At 48.5% G+C, this 25,892-nt stretch overlaps 2 protein-coding genes across 5 annotated transcripts in view; both read left to right on the top strand.

Moving 5' to 3' along the window:
* Positions 1–1,126, top strand: part of DMRT1 (doublesex and mab-3 related transcription factor 1) — a 104,047-nt gene extending 102,921 nt beyond the window's left edge. For both annotated transcript variants that reach the window (XM_059926455.1, XM_059926456.1), the window contains exon 5: positions 878–1,126. In XM_059926455.1, coding sequence (XP_059782438.1) covers positions 878–1,032 — 155 coding nt within the window. In that variant the 3' untranslated portion in view covers positions 1,033–1,126. The remainder of the gene's footprint in view (positions 1–877) is intronic.
* Positions 1,127–9,212: 8,086 nt separating this feature from the next.
* On the top strand, positions 9,213–23,858 carry DMRT3 (doublesex and mab-3 related transcription factor 3). 3 transcript variants are annotated; one of them, XR_009503867.1, is made up of 3 exons: positions 9,213–10,009; positions 21,898–23,157; positions 23,808–23,842. XR_009503867.1 is itself a non-coding variant. In XM_059926454.1 (3 exons), the coding sequence occupies exons 1-2, from the start codon at positions 9,556–9,558 to the stop codon at positions 22,860–22,862; spliced, it is 1,419 nt and encodes a 472-aa protein (XP_059782437.1). In that variant the 5' UTR covers positions 9,213–9,555; the 3' UTR covers positions 22,863–22,888; positions 23,808–23,858. The 3 variants fall into 3 exon arrangements, 2 of the variants coding, with proteins under 2 accessions (XP_059782437.1, XP_059782436.1); XM_059926454.1 differs by having other exon boundaries at positions 21,898–22,888; positions 23,808–23,858; XM_059926453.1 differs by lacking the exon at positions 23,808–23,842 and having other exon boundaries at positions 21,898–23,562.
* Positions 23,859–25,892: the final 2,034 nt, after the last annotated feature.

Here is a 25,892-nt window from a genome sequence, read left to right as displayed (position 1 = left end):
ATGAGGAGAGAAATTACCACTGCAGCTTCCCCTTAATTACATTCACACTAGGCAGGAAGGGAGTTCTGGGGGTGGATCTAAACTCAGCTAAGGTTAAGAAGGTCAGAGACCCTTTTGCTTAAATTTTGTATCTACTGTGGCTTGTAAGGTTGCAAAAATTGTTCAACACATTATTACTTTTGCATCCTTCATATTTAATGTCAGATTCCTAGTGGAGTTTTATGTTTATAGGTTTGCTGTTAAAACCTTTACCTGACTTCTGTTTTAGTGTTGTATAATTCAGTTTCTTTTAATTTTTGGTTTTTTTTAAGTTTCCTTCCCATTTACTGCTTTTTACTTTTTAAAAGTTATGTATGCTGACCTTCCCCCAAGTGTTTGTTTCCCTCTATCCAAGAGAACTGACAGGAAAGTTGATAAGCTATCGCTTTCACTTGCTAGCTACTGAGAAACTAGGGTTACCTGTCGAATGGTGGAAATACACGGGTGGGGTCTTGCTTGGGGTAATTTGTCAGATGGATCATTTGACAAGACTCAGTTCTATTACCATCGTTTACATAAAGGGGAGGGGCTCAGTGAAGGGTGGAAATAGTATCCCCAAAGAGGGGGGAGACTGTTTTTTGTTTTTAATGAACATAAAATTGAAACTCTGCTACTTAACTTGCCTCTTCAATTAAATAGATAATACTGTGCAGAAATACTATTTTTTATTCTAAAGAAGCACTGGGGATTTTTAATGAGTGTCTATGAAAACACTTTCAACTCCGAATAGAAATTGCAGAGCGCCTTTTTCTTTGTTGGAACCTAATTGCACAGTGAATGTAGAAAGACTAGCCACTTTTAACGCACTCTTCTCCCTCTGTCTCTCCCTACTTCCCAGTATTCTCGCCACCCGGCAATCAAGATGCTGGCTTGGTTTCCCTCTCCAGCAGCTCTCCTATTAGTAACGAGAGCTCAAAGGGAGTGCTCGAATGTGAGTCTGCCTCGGAGCCCAGCAGCTTTGCGGTCACTCCTGTCATCGAGGACAACGAATAATCGGGCACCCCCGATGCCTTTGGCCATTCACCTGGAGTGGCAGGTTTATTCCGTTTATACACAGGGTTTGTTGTTAACATTTTGCCTTGACTCACGCCGACTTAACTGTTGAGATGATGTTTGGTTTATACTCCTTAGAGCTTAGCCCAGAGGCTAGAACACATTTGGAATAGTTTAGTATCTGTGTCTACCGTCTGCAACAATTAAGTGCTTTGCTCACGGAGTTAAATATTAAATAGTAGTGTCCCTCATTTTTTTATGACACTGGTTTACATGTAGTTTTCAAGAAATACAACAATTCACTCAAGTAAAGCAGTACATTTGCATCTAAATGTGTCAATTACTTTCAGTTTTAAAATGAAATCTTAGGTGCCTTAGTTATGTTTTTGAATTTTAGTATTTTAATAAAAGTGCTAAACTATAAATTTAGCCAAGTTCCTGACTGGTGAGAAGAAAAGAATAGAGTTAGTGATTATTTTAGAAATCTGCAGAAGGTTAAATAGAAATAGTGTGTGTGTTTGTGTTGCTGTTAGAAAAGCCTAGCCCTGACCCCATCCCCTCAAATCCAAAACGTGACTGAAATAGTCAGAAGAAAAAATTAATGACTTTAAGAATTGCTACCTTTTCTAAAGGGTAGTTTGAAAACAACACAATTTAAAGTAACCCTATAGTAATGCAGAGTTCCTGAGTGTTGTTTCTAGAATAATATAAGAGTTTATGATGCACATTCTACTATTAAAAAAATGGATGCAATCTAGATTATTTTGTAACCTTAGGTTGTAATCTGATTTGAAGATAAGTACATCTTTAAAAGTTACTACAGATTTCTGAGTTCCTTTTTTGTTAAAAATTGCTAGTGGTGTACTTCATATGTAACAGAAGCCATCCTGAAATGAAACTAGTCTAAAAAAATTCATTGTTCTGTGTAGTTGCAGCTGTACCTGAAATAAAAATGTTATTGATGACTGAATTTTCTTGTGTGTATATTTGATGAGCGGTATTAAACAGGAAAAAAGAAATTACTTGTATTTTCTTCGCTCTGTGCTTTGAAAACATCTATTTGATTTCACCCCCATCTGTTGTAATCAATAACCTGACCATCTTGTTTTTTATTAAATGCACTTACTCTTAATTTCATCCACCAGTGGTTTTAGAGAGAATAATGTGGAGTTACCTATATAGGTTTGACATTATAAATCACTTCTTGGGGCTGAATCGTATAGCGGTATCGATTGATCCTGATATATCACAGAAATTTACTGTCACTTCTGTTTTCAATTAAAGATACAATCAGTCAGATAATGACTTAATTGGATTTTACAGAAGATTGAGTTTTATTGCCCAGTGCTTTACGAGTTTAGTTAAGGAAGATCATTTTATCACACTTGTCAGGCTGCTGCTACTGCAGCCGTGTGCCCTTCGGGGCGGCTGTAGCGGTAGGTATTGTGACGGCGACGCCCGAGGCTGCTGGGCGCGCAGGGAAGGTCTGGGCCGCAGACTCGCCACCTTCAAGGCGTTAATGGTGGCTTTTTGGAGATGAAGGTTCCTTGCTCATCTGCGCACTCGCTGCCCACTGCCCTGGCCGCCTCCATTTCTTTGAATAATCCTGGCTTCTGCGGATCCAGGAGTCTTCCAGTTCCTACTGTTCCAAGATGACCCCAACACTAATTTTGCCGGGTGTGTTTGATGGAGAAGCTCGGCACGCCCCTTCAACAAGTGTGTGTGTGTGTGTGCGCGCGCCCTCTCCCAGCACAGCTCCCTTCAGTGCTCCTACGTTTCTGGAAAGCCAGGCGGAGCCCGGATAAGCGCGCGTGTGCGCTCTCAGAGCCCTGACCGAACACCCCCTGGGCCCCTGGTGCGCCCGGGCTCCAGTTTCGAAGGCCCTGCGCCTCCCGGCCTCCTACTGCGGCCCGGAGCTCCACTCCGGGCCGTCGGAGCCCTGGGAACCAGGCTTGTTTAGTGGGCCTCCTACGCCCCGAGGGTCCACTGCTTCTCCTGACGCCGAGTTTGGTTCTGAATTCGGGCGCCCGCCGCGCGGGGACTCTTATCGAAGATTCTGCCCAAGCAGGGCTACCCCCAGCGCGAGGACACAGACCCCAGGACCGCAACGGGCCCAGGCGGAGTTGAGGGAAGCTTCGGCTGCTTCTCTCTTCTCCGCCGAATGGCCCCGTAAAAGAGGGACCTGCGGCTTTCCTCCCGCGCCTGGTGGGGTGGAGTGGCCCTGCGACGCTCAGGTTTTCCTCCTCGAGGCTTATTCTTGACCGCTAGGGAGGAGAGCGCCAGGCAGGCCAGGCCCAGGCGGACTGCGTAAGGAACTTAAAATTCTGAACACGAGGAAGAGCACAGACAACAAGTCTTGTGTGCTGAATGTTAACACCCGCGTTTGAGGGGCTATCAGTTTCTCAGCTCTGCGCCTTTGAACGGACACCTGTAACAACAAGGCCGCGTCCCCCTGCGGGCGGCACCCGCAGCGTGTGCGGTGTGGAGTGCGCACCACACGTGTGCGCAGGCGTGGCCGTGTCCGGCGCCCAGTGCTCGTCTCCTGCGGGCGCCGTCGGTCCGGCGCCGAGAAACCGAGGCAGGCTCGCCGGGCCTTCTCCCGGACTCCGGGCAAGCTTCCGCCACGCGACGTGGAGCTGTGGGCAGACGAAGCGCGTGCCTTTCCCCCAAGACCGCCTGCGACTCCCGCAGTGGCTACGGGTGAGGGCGAGATTTCCCCCCTTCCAGCGGACGCGGCTCCCGGGACCTGCGCCCACTCGGGTGTCCCCTTCACCCCACTAGTGTGCTGCCGACCCCGCGCTGCGTAACTAGGGTCTCGGGGAAAGCCGCCTGCGGGGCCCAGGGCACTCTTGGTGACACTCGCTTCCCCCCAGAGCCCACGCACGGAACCACCATTCCGGGCAGGGGCGGGAGCCGGCTCTGCCGTCTCCCGGGCACCTCGTGGAAATTAAACTCCCGCCCACATGTAGAAATCGAGCTCCCCCCCCCCCTCGCTTCACGTGAACCGCAGTGCTGAACTGGCTTCACGTGCACACACAGACTGTACCGCATCTGACACTTGGCACCAAGTGGTGTTAAAAGCGCTTTACAGAACGCGCTTCGTGTCACAAAGAAATACAGAGGACAGCCCGTGGAAGGCAAGGGATTTTCCTCGGCTCCCAGACTTGGCCCTGTCCGCCCCGCCGGTTGGGGCCGCCACTGCCTGCCTGCGCGCCGCCGCCCCTTTGGGAGGTTTGCTCCGGCAACTTGCACGGGGCCTCGTCCTCCTTTCTCCCTCCGCGCATACGCACGCGGAGGAGGCCTGAGACCTGTGCTGCGCGCCAGCCGCCGGTAAGCTCAGTCGCCACTCTTGATTCTCGCCTTTAGAAGACGCCTTTCCCCCCTACCCCTCAACGAAACGCGAACGGCCTTTAGTCAACCAGTTGTTCGTTGAGTACCTTCCCCCACTCTCCGCAAAAGAGCCTGAAAACTTTTCAGCAACTCTAAGCTGCGGCCCGGACAGCTGGGGAGGGTCCCGGGCGAAGGGGCGGAGCGAGGCGAGCAGGGTTTGGAGGCGGGGCGCCGAGTGGGCGGGGCCTAACTGCTCCGGAAGTCTCCCCGCCCGGGAGGCTCTGGCTTGGGCGTAGTGAGTTGAGTCTTGGCCTGGCTCCCCGGGTTGGGGTGCTTTAGAGTGCCCGCGCAGCGCCTCGGCGTTGCTGCGGCACTGTCCTGCCGGTCTGGTCTCGGTACAAGGAGTTCGCACCCAACTTTCCCTGGGGTGTGGGCAGCGCTGGTCGTTTCCCGCCTTCATTCCCGGGCCCGTCGAATCGAGAAGGGACTTCTTCCCTGCAAGTCTTCACCTCCGCCTACATTCTCCCCAGCAGAGCTTTTTTCCGGGACTGCAGGGGAGCGGGGAGGCGGAAAAGAGTTCCGGAAAGGGGGCTTGTCCTGGGGAACTGCACCAGCGCCCCCAGAACAAACACTTTGGGGAACAGAAGAAACTGTCTTGTTTCTTGAATGTTTCTCTAAATTACCTGAAATTATTTTCTCGGCCTTTTTTGGTTTTTAAAGTCACGGGAAAGATTACCTTAAAACTGTTTTAAAGTCAGCGCTGCTCTCATTTCATCTCGGAGGGTACATGTTTTACTTTTTGGCACCGAAGGTGGACGGGATCTGCAGGCCGCCCAGGCGACCCTCTTCTAAAACCGTGTAGGGACCTGGCCGCCGCCTCCAGTCCCCCATGCCCGGCGGGGTGAGCGCGACTCGGCCCAGGAATCCCCGGGCGCTTGCGGGCCCCCGCGGCCCTGGCCCAGTGGGAGCGCTCCGAGGGCGCCCTTTCCCAGTCCCTGCCTTCGAAAGCGCGGGGCGGAGGTCGCCGCCCAGGGGGCCCCTCAGATGTTGCAGTGCGGGAGCGACACCCATACAGCCACAGGAAAGGATGGGGGCGGGCGCGACCTTGTGTCTAGTCTAGGTCTGCGGAATCTGCACCCGTGGGAGTGCCTGCCTCCAGGGTGAGCTGTTGCAGGTCTCGAGAGAGTTCTAGAATATGAACGACTGAGCAGCCGCGTCTGCAGGGGGCCGCCGGGGTTGAAGGCCGTTTTAGGTCCCATTTGCTCCGAAAAGCCTAGGCCCCGCTGCCAAAATGGTGTGGGGACGTGACCGTCCAGGATATTCCTTCACACCAGCTGTGTCCCCCGGCCCGCCAGACGCAGGTTCAGTGACTCCCCGGTCGCAAGGTCTCTACCTTCTGTCCTGAGCCCCAGAGAGCGGCTTCGGGGATGCCATGGGGGTGCACACGAGTCTCTCCCAAATGTGGACGACAAGGGCATTATTATCACCCCAAAAAATCGATTCCTGGTGGCCCCAGCGCCTCGCTAGACATTTGTTCCCCCCTTTGGATGTGAAACTGGCCAATGAGTGATGCTGAAGAGGCACGGACAGGGTAAGAGCTGAAAAATTCATGCGTGGAGAGACGGAGCTCGTTTTCCTGCTTTAAAAGGGCTTTCTAAAAAATAAAAATAAGTAAAAGGGCTTTCTGCATGCCCCGGCCTCCAGTGTCACCGTGGTCGCGTTTTAAACAGCAGAATAGGAACCTTGACCTCCCCCTCCATGAGAGTCCAGCAAAGCAGAAAATTTCCTGATGTATTATACATCCGGGACAATATGAAACTGTCCTTTTGATTAAGTGTTGATTGCGGTCATGAGCAGCGTCCAGTCAGGACATCTTCGGTTTCTCAGCACCGGCACCTGCACTCCAACTTATACGTACATACATATATATATTGTGTGTGCGTCAAGAGAAAGCGAACCACACATGCACACTATCTTTCACCCTTTCGCTGTTAATACGTATCACAATTCTATCCAGTTAATTGTGGTTTGAACACACACGTGCACACACACACACACACACACCCCACCCAGAGCAGAATGAGAGTGGATCCGGTCGAGTGAGGTTACACTTACTTGTAATCCTACCCCCTCCCTTTCCAGTTTCTTTGATGATTTTTCCCATAAGTGTACAAGCCGCTGGGACTTAGTAGAAGCAGGCTGCTCCTCCTAAATGTGATTCTGACCATATGCTTTCTACATTCATCCCCGCTCCGGCTTTTCTTCTCCGCACTAACTGCTAACACGTTATAGTCACCTTGAAATTTCCTCTGCTATTTTCCAATTAAAAGCTTAATAGCCCTGGAAACGGAGTTCATGTGGTGAAGTTTACCATAGCCCCTTGTTCTGAAAGGCTTTCTGCTGGGATCCCATTATGTGCTTGAATAAACCCTTTCTGCAAACAGAAATGGGACTCTGGGTTGTCAGGTGTTGGGTTACAATAGACTTTGAGGCAGGGGACATTTTACCAACATAAATACAAACCTGTCCCTATAGGGAGATGTTGTCAAATACTGGGTTATGGAAAACATTCCCATCAAATATGAGAAAAGGATTATTGCGCTATATCAAATGAGTATTTAGATCTCAGCCCCCAATGTGCACTGGAGTGAAACGGGGCCCCGGGACCAAATAATGCAAGAATGCCTGAGTGGCAAAGGGATAGGGTGGCTAGGTGACTGAGGGAGGAGAGTGGGTCGCCTTGGTAGTGGAAATGTCCCCCAAACCTGGTGCAGAGCTCTGCTGCTTTCCTTTAAAAAATTTCTTTACTCCCAAGTTCCTTATACTCCCTGGTTTCCCTGACCATTTGGAGAAAATCGGGAGAAATTTGGCTTTGAAAAAAGTCTGTGGTCCCCGCATTCCCAAGAGACCTGGAGATTTCAGCGCGAAAGTTCCCAGATTGTGTCTTTCTAGGCTCTCTATGTCTCTCCTTAAGTGAAGTGACTCGCTGTCAACTCCCCACTTAAGGGCCTCTGGCCCACGGGGCTGCAGGTCACCTAGGCCTCCAGTTTGGAGAGTTTATGAAGTTCCTCCCAGTTGTAGTGTTTTTAAGGTTTGTTTTCTGCGTGAAGTTTGGGAGGAGAGATCCATGAGGCGGTGGGTTAGGGGCAAGACTAAGGGGTCTGTTCCCGAAGCAGCTTTGGAGGCAGGCCTCCCAGCGTTAGCCCTCTCGGGCTAGGGTTTCCTTCTCGCTCCCTACTAGGTCCGCAGGTCTGAAACGGGGGAGGTGGGGGGCAGTCAAGGGCTTCAAGGGAAACACACACAAGCAGGTTCCCTTTTTAACCTGCTCCCCTCCCGGAATCACCCTTCTAAGCGGAGGGCTGGCTGCTAGAACGCCTGGTGCTACTTGAATTCACAGCAAACACAGTGGGACGTTTTCGGGTTGCTTGTTTGCTTCTAGGGCAGTGCAGAGAAAAGCTGGGAGGACAAGGGCAGCTGTGCCGCCGAACGGTTGGCCATTGCAGCAAACTCGTCTACGCTCCGGTTTCGCATTCCATTCGCCCAGACCGCCAAGAGCTGAGTTCAGAGTGCGCTGTCTGGAGCTTGCCAACAGACGGCTCCGGGACTGCATTCTACCCCCTTCGCACTGAGCCATTGTGCTACCCTGCGTCGCTGTAACCACCTGCTTTTTATTTTTCTTTTCTTGCATTGCGGGGGAGACTCCGTGCATTTGTGGTGGTAGTCTGCCTTAGGCCAAATCGGTACTCTTAGGGGACTAGAAACACGCAAACAACTGTTTAAACAAAGTTTTATGCAGTCATCTTGTGCAAGGGCTCTCCCCCACCCCTACCCAAAGACACTGGGGGTGTGTGTGGCCCCATCCCTTGCCATAACTAGATTACTGAGACCGTGGGCATTTGAATTGGGGGACGCGAGACGTTTAATCGCTCAAATGCCGTTGGGCAGGGGGGAGGTCATATGCGGTAACTTTGGGGGCGCTAGCGTCGTTCCTGCGTCCGCTCTCTTAAAGTTTAGACCCAGTGCTTAAGCAAATCGCCCATAAGAGCTCTTCCCGGCTTTTCAGGACAGAGACTTTTAAAAATTAAAACGTGGGGAGGAGGGTAGAGAAATAAACTCTGCACCAGAGAGAGAGGACAGTTTTTTCCTTTGAAATAGGCTGCAAAATGGGTCGTCATCCTTGGGCCAGCAGGTTTTCAAAATCATTCATTTTCTTCTACAGCAGCAAAAGAAAAAAAATGTTGCAAAAGGAAATAAAGAAAGCCAACATTTCTCGAACGAATTCCAATGCCCTGCCCCCAACTCCTCCCGCCAGTGGCCGCGGGGCCTGGCTCCCCCCAACTTAAAACCCTCTCGGCTCACTCCGGGAACCGAGTGCACCCGCAAGGCTCTGGTAGGCTCCGATTCTCGCGGAGCCGTGTTTCTGTGGCCAAGTGTGGAAATGAAAGCGGCCTTGGGCTTGGTGCCGCTAAATCAGGCCTGGAGGGAGGGCAAGAGAGCGAAGGGCACCTCCACCCTCACCCGCGCTGGTCCTCCCTTCCCCGCCCCGCGTGCACCGCCGCGTCCCGGAGCGCCGCAGTCCCGCCCGCCGCGGGCAGGGGAAGCGCAGAGAGCTTGGAGGAGGGGGCCTTGAGCGCCCCCGTGAGAGTGGCCCGACGGCGGATGGCGAGGAAGGTGAAGTGCAGGGACTCGAAGGGCGCGAGCGGGAAGGAAGGAGGCAGGCGTGGAGTGGGGTGGGGAGTGCAAGGAGACCTGGACCTCGAAGGTGGGGGTGGCGGTGGGAGGGAGGAGGAGTGGGGGGAGGGCGGCGGAGGAAGTGCCGGGCCCGGCCTGCGCGCGCGGGAGCTGCAGACAAGCTGGCTCAGACCTTAATCAGAGCTCTCGCCGGCTCCTGGCAGCCGCCGCAGCGCCTCGGCGAGGGAGGACGTGCCGGCCAAAGCAGTGGCAGGCGGAGACGCGACCGGCCTGAGATTAGTGGAGCGCCAGTCGGGAGGCTGACGCTGTGAGCGCCGCGGGAGCCGTAAACACGGCTGCAGCCCCTCCGGCCACCCCGGAGCGCACGCGGCCGCGGGGACTGCTGGACCAAAGACTGCGTCGCGCGGAGGCCGCCCCTGAGCGGGCCTCCCAGCCACGTCGTCCAGCGCCCCCTGACTCGCTCCCGCCGCCAGCCCGCCAGCTCTTCCGGGAGCCCGGGGCATGAACGGCTACGGCTCTCCCTACCTGTACATGGGCGGCCCGGTGTCGCAGCCGCCGCGGGCGCCCTTGCAGCGCACGCCCAAGTGCGCGCGCTGCCGCAACCACGGCGTGCTGTCCTGGCTCAAGGGCCACAAACGCTACTGCCGCTTCAAAGACTGCACCTGTGAGAAGTGCATCCTTATCATCGAGCGGCAGCGGGTCATGGCGGCGCAGGTAGCGCTGCGCAGGCAGCAGGCCAACGAGAGCCTCGAGAGCCTCATCCCCGACTCGCTGCGCGCCCTGCCGGGACCCCCGCCGCCGGGAGACGCCACCTCTGCCCCGCCGCCGCCGACCTCGCAGCCGTCTCAGCCACCGCCGCCGCCGCGCCCCGCTGTGGAGCTGGCTGCTGCCGCCGCGCTGCGCTGGGCCGCCGAGCCCCAGCCTGGGGCGCTGCAGGCGCAGCTCGCCAAGCCAGGTAAGAGCAGCTGTGGTGCCGGGCCGGGCCCCGCGCGTGGGCGAAAACACTTCGAAGCGGCTATTGCGGCTTTGGCTGGGAGGCTCGGAGGCGAGTTTTTGGGAAGATGGCCCGGCCCGGCCTTACGCCCCAACTCCAGCCGAGCCGGACCTTACTCTCTCGGCAGAAGCCATCTTCGGTCTGGACCCGGCGAGGTAGGAGGTGAACCGAGGCGCCCACGGGAAAGGCGCCTCGGGCTCGCCAAGTGCCTTTCCCAGGTTAAAGGGGAACGGGTAAATAAAGAGGTCGAGACAGGACCAAATTAAAATCTACATGGGCACACACACCACCGTGCGTCCGGGCTTTCTTGCCGCGGGCTTTAGAGGGCCTCGCATTTGGAGGTTGGGATGGGTAGGTGCAAGGAAGGAGCCAAGGCCCAAGGCTTGGATGACTCTGGGTGTTTTTCTCGGCCCCCGGGGAATTTGAACGAACCTGAAGCCTTTCTAGTAGTCTACTGTGGTCTCCAGCCTCTTGCAGTCTGTTGAAAGAAGCCCTATTTATAAGCAATAGTAAACAAGGGCCAGAAAGGCCTCCAAACTGATAGTGGGGACTCAGAATCTAGTGCGCCCAGAGTCAACCAACTCCTTTTGCAGAATTGCTCAGGTCCTTTAACACCATTCCGCAGGCAGCCCTCAGCAGTCTCTGTGGTTTTAAAGGAGCAAACAAAATTTGACCTACAGTGAGGAAGGCCAGCCTTGGAGAGTGCTTTCCCCAGTTCTAGGTGGGCCTGGGCCTCCTCCTGTCCTCTCCTCTGCCCTCTCCTCCTCTGCTGTGCTTTAGAGAGCATGGGTCTGCCCTGAGCCCTGGAGGTGGGCAGATTCCTCCCCTCACCTTTCCGTCCGGTTCCCTCCTTCAGGCCTCCAAAGCCTTGCAAGCCCCAGTGGAGCCTTTCCTCCTGGAGAATGTCCGTCCAGTTTACCATCCTGCCCAGCCCAAGGGCTCCTTTGATTTGTAGCTCTTAGAATTCTGTGGACAGGTGTTTGGTCTTTCCCTTTCACTGGGGCAGATGTACAAAGGAAAAAAAGCCCATCTTCTCAGGGAGGGGGTTGAGGGGTATGCTGGAATTCAGAGATGGAAGGCCCTGTAAGGCCCAAAGCCCTCCTGTGGGTGGAACTAATGGTAGAGCTTCTGCCTACCCCCAGTCTCCCCCCACCCCAAAAAAGACTGTACCTCTGGCTCTTGGAGAGAGGCTTTCAGGAGCACTGCACTGCTGTGTGGAGCCAGGAAACGTTTGGGGTGAGCTGGTAGGCACCCTGGCAGGTGCAGTCCTGCTGCCCTGTTGCTCAGTTATGCTCTCCAGACCTGAAGTTCTAAAAACATCTTATGGGAAGAGCAGAACTGGGTATTTTAAGGGCAGAAGTGAGTTTACTGAACATGGATTTTGTGGATGTTTAATCCAAGGTAGAATATAAGCATTTCCCTGAGAAATGTCCGCCCACTCCCAGTTGACTCTCTTTTGTCAGTGTGATCTCTTCATATTTATATATTTGTCACAGAGGAATAGGAGGGGGGCGGGGAAAGAACATTCTTTTTGTTTTTCTCCTTTAAGTTAGAGCAGGTAACTAGGAGAGTTTTGTCTCAGTTCTCCATGCCAGTAACTTTTCTTAACCTTTCCATTTCCAGTTTCTCTGTCTCCATTTCCCCCAACACTAGGGCAGGAGTTTTGAGTTTGTGACAGTGGTAGCATCTTGCAGTGGCCACCTGCCCAGCAGCACCCTTGTAATAGTGCTTTGGGTTCTGGGGTCCCTGTCCAAGAGGGGATTCTTTGCACATTGTGTGCTGTTCTAACCGTTCTTTGGGATAGCCAGAGTTCATGGTTTCTAAAGAGTCACAAAACCAAAAACAACCCTGGGAGGCGGGGAGTGAGGGGCAGGCAGAAAGGCCAAGCAGCGGCCGCAGTAGCAGAAGGACACATGCTTGGGGAGAATAGGAGAGGGAGACTGCAACTGGACAAACCAGACCTGGTGCTCTCTCTTTTACTCAGAACTAAGTATTCTGGGATGACCTGAGCCTTTCAAAATGAAAACAAGTAATTGCAAAGGAGAATAGGATTTACCACTAGAAAAGGTCAGAGTGATGGCTTTGGGGGACTAAGCTATCGGGGATCAAATGCTCAGGTCCTAATGCATACCTTGCACATTTATTTATGTAACTTTTGTTTTCTTCTTTCAATTGGTTCGACCCTATAATTCCATTCAACACCAACAAAAAGCCAGTCACCAATCCGATGTTGGCGAGAGAGGGCAGGAAAGGAATAGATAATTGTTTTCCATTAGGAAGGCAAGTATACAAGTGGATCAGTTCTATGCAATGCTTTGTACAGAGAAAGCCCATTTGGGTTTTACGTTAGGGAAAACTGCCTGGATGGGACTGTATGTATTTTTCCTTTTTGGCAGTTGTTCTTATGACGTATTTGTATGTAACATACCATGCATATTGAGAAGCTTGTCAGATATGGTCCTGGGCAAGTAGCTCACTACGTAGAGAAGTAAATGAAGCTCTGTTTGAATGGTAGTAAGTTACATGTACAGTAAGTTCACAGACCATTAGGAATCTCTAAATATCTGCAGGTGATTTATGGAGATTTGTTTCTTTGTGATTTCAGTGTCAAAAACATGGTTGGTCTCTTTAGTACATAGCTGTGGAGACATTTGCTTTTTTTGTTGGCTCCAAATCCAAGTGCACAAACACACAGAGTCTTTCCCCCTCTCCAGAAATCCTTGTGAAAAGTACACGCCCTAGAGAAGGGAATGTTTGCTGGGCACCGCTGGAGGAAAAAACACCCAGTTCAGGGAGCAACATCATACCAAGACTCAGTTTTGTAGGTGGAAGAAATTTCTTTCCCAAATTCTGCTTCCGATTCTTTAAAGGAACAGGGATTGTTTTATCTAACGGTGTATCATGTTTAACATCCCTTTTAATGTGGAGGTGGTTGTAAGGAGAATTTTCATATTATCAGGTTACTCTAGCAATGGATTAAAGCTTTCCCCCCCCCCCCCCCCGTTTTGGGTGTACATTTCCCCTGCTCCTAGATTATCATCTACGACTGGCCTGGAATTATTAGATTTTGATTGAGCCCCAAATTCTAGTCTAAGCTCCTTTAAATCTATCCTATTGATTCGTTTCTCTTTCATTTCCTCTTCACTCCCCCCTCCTTCCCGTCAGGAAAATACCTTGGGAAGCCTGAACACCTTTCAGCTCTTAAGAGTATCTGAGTCAGCAGCCTCAACCAGCCAAGCCAGCCTTTCAGGACCTGGGCTGTAGAGCTGAGGAAAGTTAGGGGTCACGACCAAGGTGAGAGGCTGAAGTTACATTCCTCTGTTTGGCTCCCTCCCCCACACCCTACTCTTCCTCCAGGAGAGTGGCCTGGGTCTCCTCAGGCTGCCAGAGGAAAGGGCTGTGGCTACAGATTCTTCCTAGGTTTACATCTGCCATCAAAATAAATACGTAAACAAGTTGTTTAAAAATTTCTTAAAGGAAAAGAAATCTAAAACATCATATTTGATTAGGAGTAAGAGAGCAGGATTAACTAGGAAAGTAGCGTCTCCTTTCTTGTTTATTTCTCCTGAAATGGAGAGAACAAGAGACCTATAGGAAGGGAAGTTGGGAGATTTTGGAAAACTGCCTTTATTTGATTTTACCTCCTGTCCGGCACCTCCTAGCATCTTTATGCTTGCTCCGGGCTTTTCAGCTCCAGCTTGATGAGGTCCTGTCTGGTCAGCTTCCTAATTTTAAATTTTACTTTAATTTTTTAAAAAAGAGACACGCACCTGCATGGATAATGAGTGTTGCCAGAGTACCGGTCCAGGCCAGGATGGGAAATTCTCTGCGACTAGAGGCTGAAGCAAAGGAAAAGTGGGAGAGACCTCAGAGTCACTCATGAAGGGTAGCTACGAAATTTAAAACAGGGTCTGGGTATTTCAGAGGCTTTGATTTGGGCCGAGGGGCCTGACTCAGAGTTGCATTTTAAAAATCAAAAACCAACCAAACGAAAAGGAAGAAGCGAGACCGTACTGGGCTCCTCCTAAACCTTACCCCCGGGCTGGCTCTGGAGGGCGGACGCAGGGCTGCTCACAGCTCCGGGCCTTTCCCACCGGCGCCCAGCGAGTTGCCGAGTTGCCGACCGGCTCCTTGGGCCCCCGGCGCAGCCGAGATCGCAGCGAGTGGAAGTGCGGGGCGGCGGCTCAGGGACCCCGGGCCGGGTCAGGGATGGATGGGACGGCGGGAGAAGCCCGTGCGGTGGCAGCCGCGCGCTCGCGGCTCCCCTGCGGCCGCCCTGGACCACTGTCCCCTTGCACCCAATCCTCGCGGCACCGCCGCTACGGCGGCGGCTCCTTCCACTCGCGCTCAGCCCCGCGGGCTGGGTTAGACCCCGCCTGCTTCGGTTGGTTGCCAGATTTAGCAAAAAACCTGCAAATAAACACAGAAAAAGGGATATCAAATATTGCATGGGGCACACTTGTACTGAAACATTGTGATTTTTGCTAAGCGCAGGTTTAACTGGGCATCCTGCTATTTTATCTGGCAACTCTAGGCCTCCGGGGCGGGCCCAGCCCTGAAGTCCTCGGGGCGCCCCTCGGGGTGGGCGTAGCTCTGGCGGGTCTCCCAGCCTCTTTCTCCCTGTGGAGCCCGAGCCGCCCCCGGCCGGCGCGGAGAGGCGCTGGTGTCCATCTTGCGGATCTGAGCTCAGGGTGAACGGGAAAATGGGAGCGTTTTCCACGTCTAGGAACCACAGAGTTCCGCTGCCATCCAGGACAGAACCTCCCCCCACCTAACACACCCCTCTGGGTTATAAATCTGGCGGATAGCCGTGCTCTCGATTTACACAACCAACTCTTCTTTTCCCTGATGGATGAACTCCCGGGTTTAAAAGATTACAGTAATCACAGAAGGACAGTGTAAATCGAATCTGATAGCAATAACTTTCGGGGAAGGTCAGGCTCAAGTGAAATGTTACCAAGCAACAGGCATTTTGTTTGCAAAATACAATCAAAGAGCATTGATGAGAAATTCTTTGCTGCAGCCAGTCGGCACTTTCAGCTAACAGCTTTACAGAGGGAAAGGGAGTAAATCTTCGTAAATCAACGTCCCTGGAGGACTTGGAGACCCTTTCTGGAAATGTTGGACTTCTTCCTGACAGAAAGGCAGGCAGAACCCAGTGAAAACCTACGTGCCTGCCTGCCTGTCCTTTCCCTTTCTTTGCCTCTTCCGTTTCTGCAGCTTTCCTCCTTTCTTTAGCTTTTTAACCTGTTGCGGCCCCTCAGCCATTAGTCACTCGGGTCCCTGGACCCCCATGTCTAGTGTGATGTGACTCTGGTGGCACAGTGGGCCTTGCACTGGGGTTTACATGGGCGCTGGTGGCAGAGGTTGGGGCCTGAGTGGTGGAACACTGGTCATCGCGGGCCCATCACCTTGGGATCCTGTCACATCACCCCCAAGAGTCCCCCATGGCTTTAGTGAGTCACTGCAAACTACTGTTCTCTGAAGAAACTAAGGGGAAACTAAAACATAACTAGGTGGTTTTTTGTTTTTTGTTTTTTGCATTTTATTATACAGTTAAACAGCTATAAAAAATAAGCACAATCAACTACTGAATAACAATATTATGGAAAACGTAACAATCAGAACATCGGTTTTCTACCGAATCTCTCATCTCTTTTGATTGCAGTGACTGGGCAGACTTAAATTTTACAAAGCTGGGATCAGTGTTCTGCTTGTTTTCCCTGCTAAGTATCACTTGTTTAGTTCAGTAGATGTTCCATTCATAGTCTTTATATGTGAATGTTTATGGCAACATTCCCTCCCATGAATACAGCAGTCTGCCCAGCTGCTGGCCTTTGGGTTACTTGCTGTGTTTCAATATAAAATACAACTCACTGCACAGGTAACTTGGGAAGTTTGCAAAATATTCATTAGTAAACTGTAAGCCTCTCAGTAGCCAAGAGGCAAATGTTTTGATCATCTCTGTGTAATCTTACCTAGCACAGTGCATGGGCACATAGTGAAAGATTTAATGATATTTGTTAAATAGGTGGATGAATAAGTAGCCATTTGCATTTTTATAACTACCAAACACACTTGTAGATTTATAGGTAATTTCCCTCCTCCTTCTTGGAAAGTGTTCCTTTCAGAGTCAAGAAAGGGGTCAAAACTAAATTTTTGCAGGATTTACAAAGTCCACAGTTGCAATCCATACTTCCTTAAGTCTAGCCCTTTCTATATCAATGTCCCCCAAAATATTGGTCCCCAGGAATCATCTTGATTTCTTCATATGTTATTAAGCCAGTGTCATTAATGATTTTAAAAAAGCAAACATGACGATGTATTTTTAGTTTTCACAAGGTCTCACCCCCCCAGCCCCCGGAGGAAAAGGAAAGATTTTAGACTGACGTTCATTCCCTGCTGTATGTTGGGTTTTCACCCATTCACTTTTTTAGGATTCAGCATTTCTAGTGCGAGATAAGGATAACAGAAAATGTACAAAGCATGTCTCCTGTTTGAATTCTGACTGGGCAGGGGTCTTTTCTGGAAGCCCCATCCAGCTGGGGCTCTTCCTGGCCATTGCTATAAGATTTGTGTACTTTGAAAACGACCCATCAGGGAACAGTTATTGAGAGGTATGTTCCCCAAAGCTCAAGTGAACAGATGAGGGCGTGACAGTCCATGTTTCAAAACGCGTGACATGATTTCAAAAGGAAAAAAAAATGTCCAGTGACTTTTGCACTAGGAAGCAGCGCTCTCTATGCCAGTGCTTTCGTGTACTTATTCTGGAGGTATGCTATATTTTATTTTCGTAGATAGAAAGAATGGATAAGACCCCCACACCTAAGTGAGGAAGATACTCATCTTCATGTCACGAACAGAATGTTTTGCATATGTGGCAGGCTTCCTCAAAACCTTTCAGATAAATACTTAGGACTTTTTTTTTTTTTTAAACTGCATTTTCATATGAAAAAAATCCACTGAAGAAAGTTAAAATTTGCAAACTGTAGTTTTAGATTGGAAGTCACTTTTCTGTGCGTGTTCATTTTGTCTCCTTAAAGCCTTGTAGCTATCTTATGGCATAGATATATTGTGAAGTTGGTAGCATTGTTTTCCATAGAAAAAGTGTCCTTCTCAATGGAGTATCTACTTTTTCAAAAAAAAAAATCTTTACCCTTGTGAAGAGTTTATTTCAGGGATGGCTGTGAGTGCTTCTACATCATGAAAAATACGAAATTGAAGAGTGAACATCCAGTAAGATTTTTAAAATATCTAGATGTTTAGCTTTAAAAATAGATTATATCACTTTCAGTAACTGGTTTGTAATATCAGACGAGAGTGATTTCTTTCTACTTTTAGTCTAGTCGTTTTTGGCTTTTGGCACCTATATACTAGGAGTAAAAATATTATCAATTGAAATATATTCTTACTCTTTAATGTTCTAGGAATTAGGGTGTCAGTTTCAAGAAGAAAGAGGTTAAAACATTTGGGGAGTATTTCCTTTTTCATTTTGCTACTTGGCAGTTTCACATTTCTATATCTGGAAAGGCCTTTGTGTTTTAAACCAACAGGAATAATTTGTAAAGTTCATTTAGGGAAGAATCTACAGATGTAAAGAAACACCTGTTATTAAATTACGCTTTATCACTGGGCCCAAAACTCACCCTCTATAATTACTTGTGAAAGTCTGTATTTATGACAATAATTTACAATACTTCTAGTTTAGGCACAACAATACAACCAGTACTTGACACCATAAATTTGCAGGGCTCGTATGTTCTGACCTTTAGAAATTATTGCTGGGTAAGGAGTTATTCTTGGTACAAGGTGAAAGGCTAGTCTTCCCTTGCCTGGTTCTGAATCCCCAACAGCCTTGGATGTTGTCTGGGTTTCTGCTTACCCGGCACCCCTTAGCAGGACGTTATGCGTTGCTCAGGTGTGTGGACACCATGAGTGTGTCCCACTCACTGCTTCATTCAATGGCTTCTGTCTCCCCTTTGAGTACAGTATAAACAGTGCTGAACTCAGTTGGTTGGAATGTTCTGAAATTGTAGATTTGATTCCTGTGACATCCGGTTAGATTTTCTCACTTTTTGGCCATAGCCTGCCCACCCCTTCGGAGAGGCTCATCAGCCCAGAAATCTGCAGAGAGAAAGTGTGGATGAATCAGCACAATCCACTACACTCTTTTGAGAAGTCACCAGAAGCTCTGGCTGCACTGGGGATGTCACAGTGGCAGGTGCAAAGGGTAGCACAAGAAAATATGAAAGAGGCCTCATGCAGTCTAGGGGTTCACAATTGGTGAACAAGCTGCCAGTCATAGAAGATTCTACTGTGGCCTGTTCTGCAGATCAGGAAAATAGGTTCAAAAGTTAAATTTTGTATTGTCTGATTTATAGTCCTGCCGTCCAATATCCAGTTGATTGGGACAGTATGTCCTTTACCATCTTGAAAAAAATACTACATTTTCATAATGGTAGATATGTGAGATTAGCCGGAACATCATTTCTTAGTTCCCTTTTGGCTAAACTTCTGCCCTTTGAATCACTTTCTTCTGGCGTCTAAAGCATTCTGTGGAAGACTAAACTTGGTAATAGAGCTCGAAGCATTTTCCCCAAATGTCTTTGGTGTTTGCAGGTCATCCAGAGTGGGGAAAAGTTACCTTTTAAAATGGGAAGGTATTTTTAGGTTCACACATTTCTTTTAAAAATATCACAATCAGAGCTTTTTATCTGTACTTACATACCTTTTTGTTTCCTAGAAAAACCAGTTGTTCCTTGCTTTAAAAAAAAAAAAAAAAAAACAACAACCCACCATCCCCTGTATTGCTATGATACTGTGTATCATATTTCTTTCACTTTTTCATTGTGGTAAAATATACATAACATAAACTTTACTATTTTAACCTTTTCTTAGGGACACAATATAGTAGCTTTAAGTATTTTCACAATGTTGTGTGGCCATCACCACTTTCCATTTTCAGAACTTTTTCATCATCCCTAACTGAAACTCAGTACCCATTAGACAGTAAGTCCCCCTTACCCACTGCCCTAGCCCCTGGTAATACCATTTTACTTTCTGTCACTATGAGTTTGCCTATTCTAGGTACGTTATATAAGTGGAATCATAGAATATTTGTCCTTTTGTGTCTGTCTTACTTCACTTAGCGTGATTCATCCACATTGTAGCATGTGTGAGAACTTCATTCCTTTTTGAGGCTGAATAATATTCCATTATATGAATGGACCACATGTTGTTTATCCATTCATCCATCTTTTATGGACACTTGGTTGCTTCCACTCTTTGGCTCTTGTGGATAATGCTGCTATGAACATTTGTGTTCCACGTGTGCATATTTGCTGCTTAGCAAATTCTGCCTGGTTGTGTTTGCTTCCCCCCTTGCACATGCGTCTTATTTTCCCAACTTGGTAATAAATTTCACGAGTTAGGGGCCAGTCTTATACCTCCTGGTATTTTCCACCCTTTATTCTGTTTTCCTCAGTGTCTTGCAGGTTACAGCAATACAAGTACTTGATACTGACAATAATAGATAATGAAAGCTAAAGAAATAAGAAAATTGTTTAGAGGAGTACAGTACTTAAAACATTATTTTATGTCCATATTTTCCCCAGGAGAGTATTTGACTTGTTTCCCCAAGCTCCACTGAGCAGGGGCCAAGATCCAGTTGTGTGTTGAGATCAGTGCTGAGTTAACATACTGTCACTGTCCGCTTATCGTCAAGTGTTTAACGATAGAGTAACACCAAGAGGCAGGCGCGGGGTCCTGAGTCAGGAAAATGTAGGCAGGTCTAGCTGATTAGAATATGAAGTTATGGAAGCTTTTTTGTTGCTGTTTTTCTTGTTGGGATCAAGGACAAATACCACATTAACTCAGTGGGTGAAACTGGGATTCCAGTCCTAGGAAGTTGCAGGAGAGGATATGTCACATTTCTCTTGCAAAAATAGGTGTTTTGTGCATATCCCAGAGTTGTTACACAAAGCAAAAATGGCTTCATGTGTATGGGCTGCAAATGATCCCCACATGGACACTTGATATTTTGTACTGGAAAAAGAAGCAGTGTATGTAAAATGCAAATTTGGGACAACTACGAATTTGTATCAGATTTATAACTGAAAGCTTCACTGATATAGTTTAAGAATTTCTTAAAGTATTTATTTATGCCTAGGACATATTTATTGCTTTGTGAAGAATCAAAGTTTTGTTTTTCAATTATAATTAAGGTACATCGCATATTAGAAGAATGCTCATAAATGGGCCTTTGTTTAAGGCTTTTTATTTATTTTTAAAAATAAATTTATTTTCTTTATTTCTGGCTGTGTTGGGTCTTCGTTGTGGTGCGCGGGCTTCTCATTGCGGGGGCTTCTCATTGTGGTGGCTTCTCGTGTTGCGGAGCACGGGCTGTAGGTGTGCGGGCTCAGTAGTTGTGGCTCACGGGCTTAGTTGCTCCGCAGCATGTGGGATCTTCCTGGACCAGGGATCGAACCCATGTCCCCTGCACTGGCAGGTGGATTCTTAACCACTGCGCCACCAGGGAAGTCCCTGTTTAAGGGTTTTAAAATAAACAACAACAAATAGGAGGAGATGGATTTTAGAAGCTGCTTTGATGAAATTTCACCAGCTGGCTATCTACACATAATCAGGTGTGCCCACAGGGAAGGCGACAGTGAGGCTATTCAGGCAGGGCAGTGGATAAAAATCCACTCGCATATAGCTTGTTAATAAAGAATATGTTTCTTTATTATTAAGGTCTCTTAGAACCTACTTCTGCAAGCAGACCAGTCTTACTTATTTACTTCTTCCTTCCTTCCTTCCTTTCTGCCTGTTTAACACCGTAATACTAGCCCTTGTGGGGAGGGGGGTGATGTGTTAGGTCAAAATGTTAAATTTGCAACTGGTTTACTTCACAGCAAATCTCTGCTTTATTTGGGAAGCTTTTTGTTTTGTCTCTCTCTTCTTTTAATATAGTTCAGGAAGGTATCTTGCAGTTCTCTCCATGAACTTTACTAATGAAACAGTTCATGAAAACCTGTCTGCTTCTTGCAGCCCGGGCCCTAGAGTTACGGACGCACTGCTTCACTGATGGCCCTTGCTCCCTGACAGTTTCACAAGCCTCCTCCAGCCATTTCCTTCTTTCTCTCCGCAGCCTGTCCCACATCCAGATTTCACAGCTGGTTTTGCTTGCCCTCTAGTGCGGGTTACAGGCAACCAAGTCTGCCAGGACCTCGAGTGGGCTTTTAAGAAAAATTTCAATGTATAGAGGCTGCCCGTTTCACTCTGGCAATCATATCGACTAGCTATTGTACATGGTATCCTGATGAAACATACGACTAGTTCACAAGACATTTGACACAAAATCTGCCTATGGGAAAATGGATTTAAAATATTAAAATTTCCCGTGGGTATATGCGTCGTGCACCAGCTGTTAACGTCCTTGAATGACACTGGCCACCTCATTTGCAGAAGAGGGGCCAGAAGACAAGCTTGAGTTCATTTTCCTGTTCTTCCCTGATGGTGCTTATCCCCAGCCTGGCCCCTATTTAGATTGTTAGTGCTAGACAGCCACATCTGTGGTTGTAGGTATCGTGTTTCCGTTCTGTGTTGAAGGCAAGCTTTCCTGCACACACCATTCTGAGAAATCACTCCGATTTCTAGATCTTTATTTTCAGGTATTTTTTCCCCATTTGCCAGTGACACAGTTTGGATATTTTTAAGGCTTGCAGTATGTCATAACCCACAGGGAAGCAGTTCCCCTTCCAGAAAGCCCATGTAGGACCCTCTCCTGAGCACATCTGTTCCCCTTTACACACACCAGGAAAGGATTAACCCAGCTGTTCTCTGCTTTTCAGATTTGACTGAAGAACGACTCGGGGACAACAGCACAGCGGACACCACTGAGACCTTCAGCGACAAAGACACGGACCAGAGGAGCTCCCCGGACGTGGCCAAAAGTAAGGGCTACTTCACGCCGGAGAGCCCCGAGATAGTGTCGGTGGACGAAGGGGGGTACGCGGTCCAGAAGAACGGAGGCAGCTCCGAGAGCCGACCCGAGAGCCCCAAGTACCCCGGGGAGCAGAATCACCTCCTGATCGAGGGCCCCTCGGGGACCGTGTCTCTGCCCTTCAGCTTGAAAGCCAACAGACCGCCCCTGGAAGTGTTAAAAAAAATATTCCCCAACCAGAAGCCCACGGTGCTGGAGCTGATCCTGAAGGGCTGCGGGGGCGACCTGGTGAGCGCCGTGGAGGTCCTGCTGTCCAGCCGCTCCTCCAGCTTGGCCGCGGACCGAACTGCGGCAGAGCCCGAGGGCCTGGTGCTGCCCTCCAACGGGCACATCTTCGAACACACCTTGAGCTCCTACCCCATCTCCTCTTCCAAATGGTCCGTGGGCTCGGCCTTCAGAGTCCCAGACACGTTGAGGTTTTCCGCCGACTCCAGTAACGTGGTCCCCAACCCCCTGGCCATGCCCCTGCAGCACCCGTTCCCCCAGCCCCCCCGGTACCCTCTGATGCTGAGGAATACTTTGGCGAGAAACCAGTCGAGCCCCTTTCTGCCCAACGATGTCACCCTGTGGAACACCATGACGTTGCAGCAACAGTACCAGCTGAGGTCCCAGTACGTCAGCCCTTTCCCCACTAACTCTACCAGCGTCTTCAGAAGCTCACCTGTCCTCCCCGCCCGCGTCCCCGAAGACCCTCGGATCCCCATCCCTGACGATGGGTGTCCCATCGTGTCAAAGCAGTCCATTTACACCGAGGACGACTACGACGAGAGGTCTGACTCCTCAGACTCTAGAATACTCAACACATCATCTTAAAGTGCTACCCGATGGGTGGTGACCAGGTGACATTTTCTGTGCATTTGAACCCTGGCCCCCCCTTGAGGAGAGGCCACATCCTGTGTATACCTTTTCCTTCTGTTTCACAAAGTGACTGTGCTTGATTCTATACTTAGCAATAAAAACATAACTTATTTAATTTCTTGCACTTCACTGGAAAATGCCAAATAGCTCTGCTCTGTGGCTTTAGTGCTGAATGTTCGTTGTAAAAGAGAATAGTCCTGGGAAAGCCTTGGGCCCATGGAAGATTTATCTGGGGATGTTAGAGCTGAAGGTCAGCCTTGCCCCTAAACTCAGCCTGGAATGTTCAATAAAATAGTATACTTGAATGAAATTTTGTAAAAGAGGATTCCTTAGGATATGTGAAACCTAAAGGCAGTGGTTCGGTTGCAAACGGACTATAAACAGGGACCTTATACTCCTATGCTAAAAATCCTTCTTGCATTTTAAAGAGAGACTGCACTTAATAGAGTGAACTGCTCACATGCTTATTTAAGCTTGGACAGTTTTCAGAGACAAACTCCATTAAGAATTATTCTTTTCACATGGCTGAATGGAAACGTGTAATGTCAATGTCAGTGTAAAGCCAATCACAGCTGTGAACTGCATGAAATGTATTGTGAAATGAACACAAAATTAAGCTTTGTCAGGTTAATGTAGCATGCTAAGGACTCTAGAAAAAAAATAAACTAAGGAGATGATCTTGGTTTATGTCATTTCTACTTGTGGAAAGAGGATCTCTAAAAATAGAAACTTGCTATAAAAGCTACTTACCAGTGCATGGATCAAGGCTTCAGTTAAATGTGATATCCCTTGAGAAATATGAATGGCAAAGTTTGGGGGCTACGTTCAGAAAGACAGAATTTATTTTTCAAGAATAGAGTTAATTCAGTCCCTCCATCTGTTTATTTGTTTCTTCAACAGATAATTATTGACTGCCTACTACGTGCAAGAGGATGCTCTTTGTATGTTATTGTCCGAGTTACCTGCCTGTGAGTCCAAGACAGCAGGGATTATATGATGGAGAATCTCATTAAAAACAAAGTAAAAATGAAAAAATCTACAGTGTGGAAAGTAAGCAAAGTGCATAGCACGGTACCTGACGCAGAGAAAGTACTCCATCAATGAGAGCAATTACTCCTATTAAGTTCAGTATCTACTCCTATTTGCATTCAGGATGAAGAAGTGGATTCCCTCATTCTCACTTGGAGAAGATGCCATTCTGGTTTTGGGGGATGACCACAACAAAACTTTGGAAAACAGGGCTTTTCCCCTTCATTTAAAAAGCATTTTGGGGGGGCTGCTGTATATGGCAAACTTCTTGCTCAGATATTTTTAAAAGTGAGTTTTAGAACAATAATGTGCAGTGGTGCCCACACCAACCACTTCTTACTCCTTTCTTCAGAATGCTGGGGAGGAAAGATGACTGCCCAGGTCAGACAATAAACTTATGAATGTGGAAGGGAAAGAAAATAAGCGAAAACCTCTACATGACAAGGATGCAGAGAGAGGTCCCAGCACAAGAATAAGTCTCGAAGGGATCTTCATTCTGGGACGAAGAAGGGCAAATCCTCTTGGCCTGAGATGCTCCTCCCTCAATGGGAACAGGCGCTGATGTCGGCTGCCCATCACCGTTGCATGGGTCCCAGGAGGAAAACATATTTAAAACAAACAAATCTCATTTTTATTTCTACTGGGCACCTTTGGAATGAGAAATCATTGAGGGGAAAAATTCCTTATATTAGTTGGACTAATGTGTATTTAGTTGATATGGTTACATACCAGAGTGTTTAAAAGTAAACATAATTTGTTGTTAAGGTTATATTTTAGTGAGGGGCTGGAGAGGAGAATAATGTGACCCCTGATTCTAAAAATACATGTCCAGGACATTGTATATGGTAGTGATGGGCTAATGTCTGGGCCTACCTAGCAAAAATGTATTTTCAAAGGTATCTTCAAAAGTTTTGTCTATATTTATCTAACAAGCAACAATGATAACAGATTCCATATGAGATGACAGTGCTATAAAATCTGTCATGTCTTCAGGTTGAGTGACCTGGATTGAGCAAAACGGCTTAAGATATGGTATCCTGACAGCTTGATTTTGCCCACAGATCATCAAAGTCCTTGCCCTCTTTTTCCAATGGCCAGCAAAATGGAACTGCCTATAAGACAGCTTATTCCTGGGCTACTGCAGGTATGTTTGATCCTCAGTGTGCTTCTGAAGCAAGATATGTTTGTTTCGGTGTGGTAAGTGTGGTACGGGGTCAGAGGGAGAAATTGGTGGTTAAGATCCTATGTCCTGCTTCCTGCAGTCCTGACAGCTGAGGCCCCTCTGGTTAAAGTGGCAAAACCTCTTAGATTCTAGCTCAGCTCTCAAAGGCCATCCTGCTATGGTTGGCATGTAAGAATTCAAGGGAAATGAACACGCCTCTGCCCATGGGCACTCAGTCACTCTTTCACAGGAAACTCAACATCTGGATGAAAAGAGAAAAACAACATCAACCAGTTCCTAGTTAAATCCCATCTGTCACACAAAATACCTGGGTCCTTGGCTGTACACTTGCGGTTGAGTCAGGCCAGGCTTATAGAAAGTTAATTCCTATTAAACCCCAGTGCCCTTTCCCCTGCTAGTCTTACAGTAAATGCTATGTTCATCTTCGATGTGATGGCGGGTGGGCTGGTCGTGTTCTCCTGCAGCAGTTTTTCTCAAAGTGTGGTCCAGGCACCCGATACTTAATCTCTAGGTTCCTGGGCCCCACTTGTTGAGTTCAGAATCCCTGTAGCCTAAGCTCCTACATTTTTACCATCCTCTCCAGGTAATTCTTTTGTTTTTTTTAAAAATTAATTAATTAATTATTTATTTTTGGCTGCGTTGGGTCTTTGTTGCTGTGCGCGGGCTTCCTCTAGTTGTGGCGAACGGGGGCTACTCTCATTGCGGTGCGTGGGCTCCTCATTGTGGTGGCTTCTCTTGTTGCAGAGCACGGGCTCTAGGTGCGTGGGCTTCAG

This window comes from Balaenoptera ricei, chromosome 6 (assembly GCF_028023285.1).
Source record: "Balaenoptera ricei isolate mBalRic1 chromosome 6, mBalRic1.hap2, whole genome shotgun sequence".
NCBI lineage: Eukaryota > Metazoa > Chordata > Mammalia > Artiodactyla > Balaenopteridae > Balaenoptera > Balaenoptera ricei.
The sequence above is the reverse complement of the archived record's forward strand: the minus strand, read 5'-3'. Positions and strand labels throughout refer to the sequence as shown.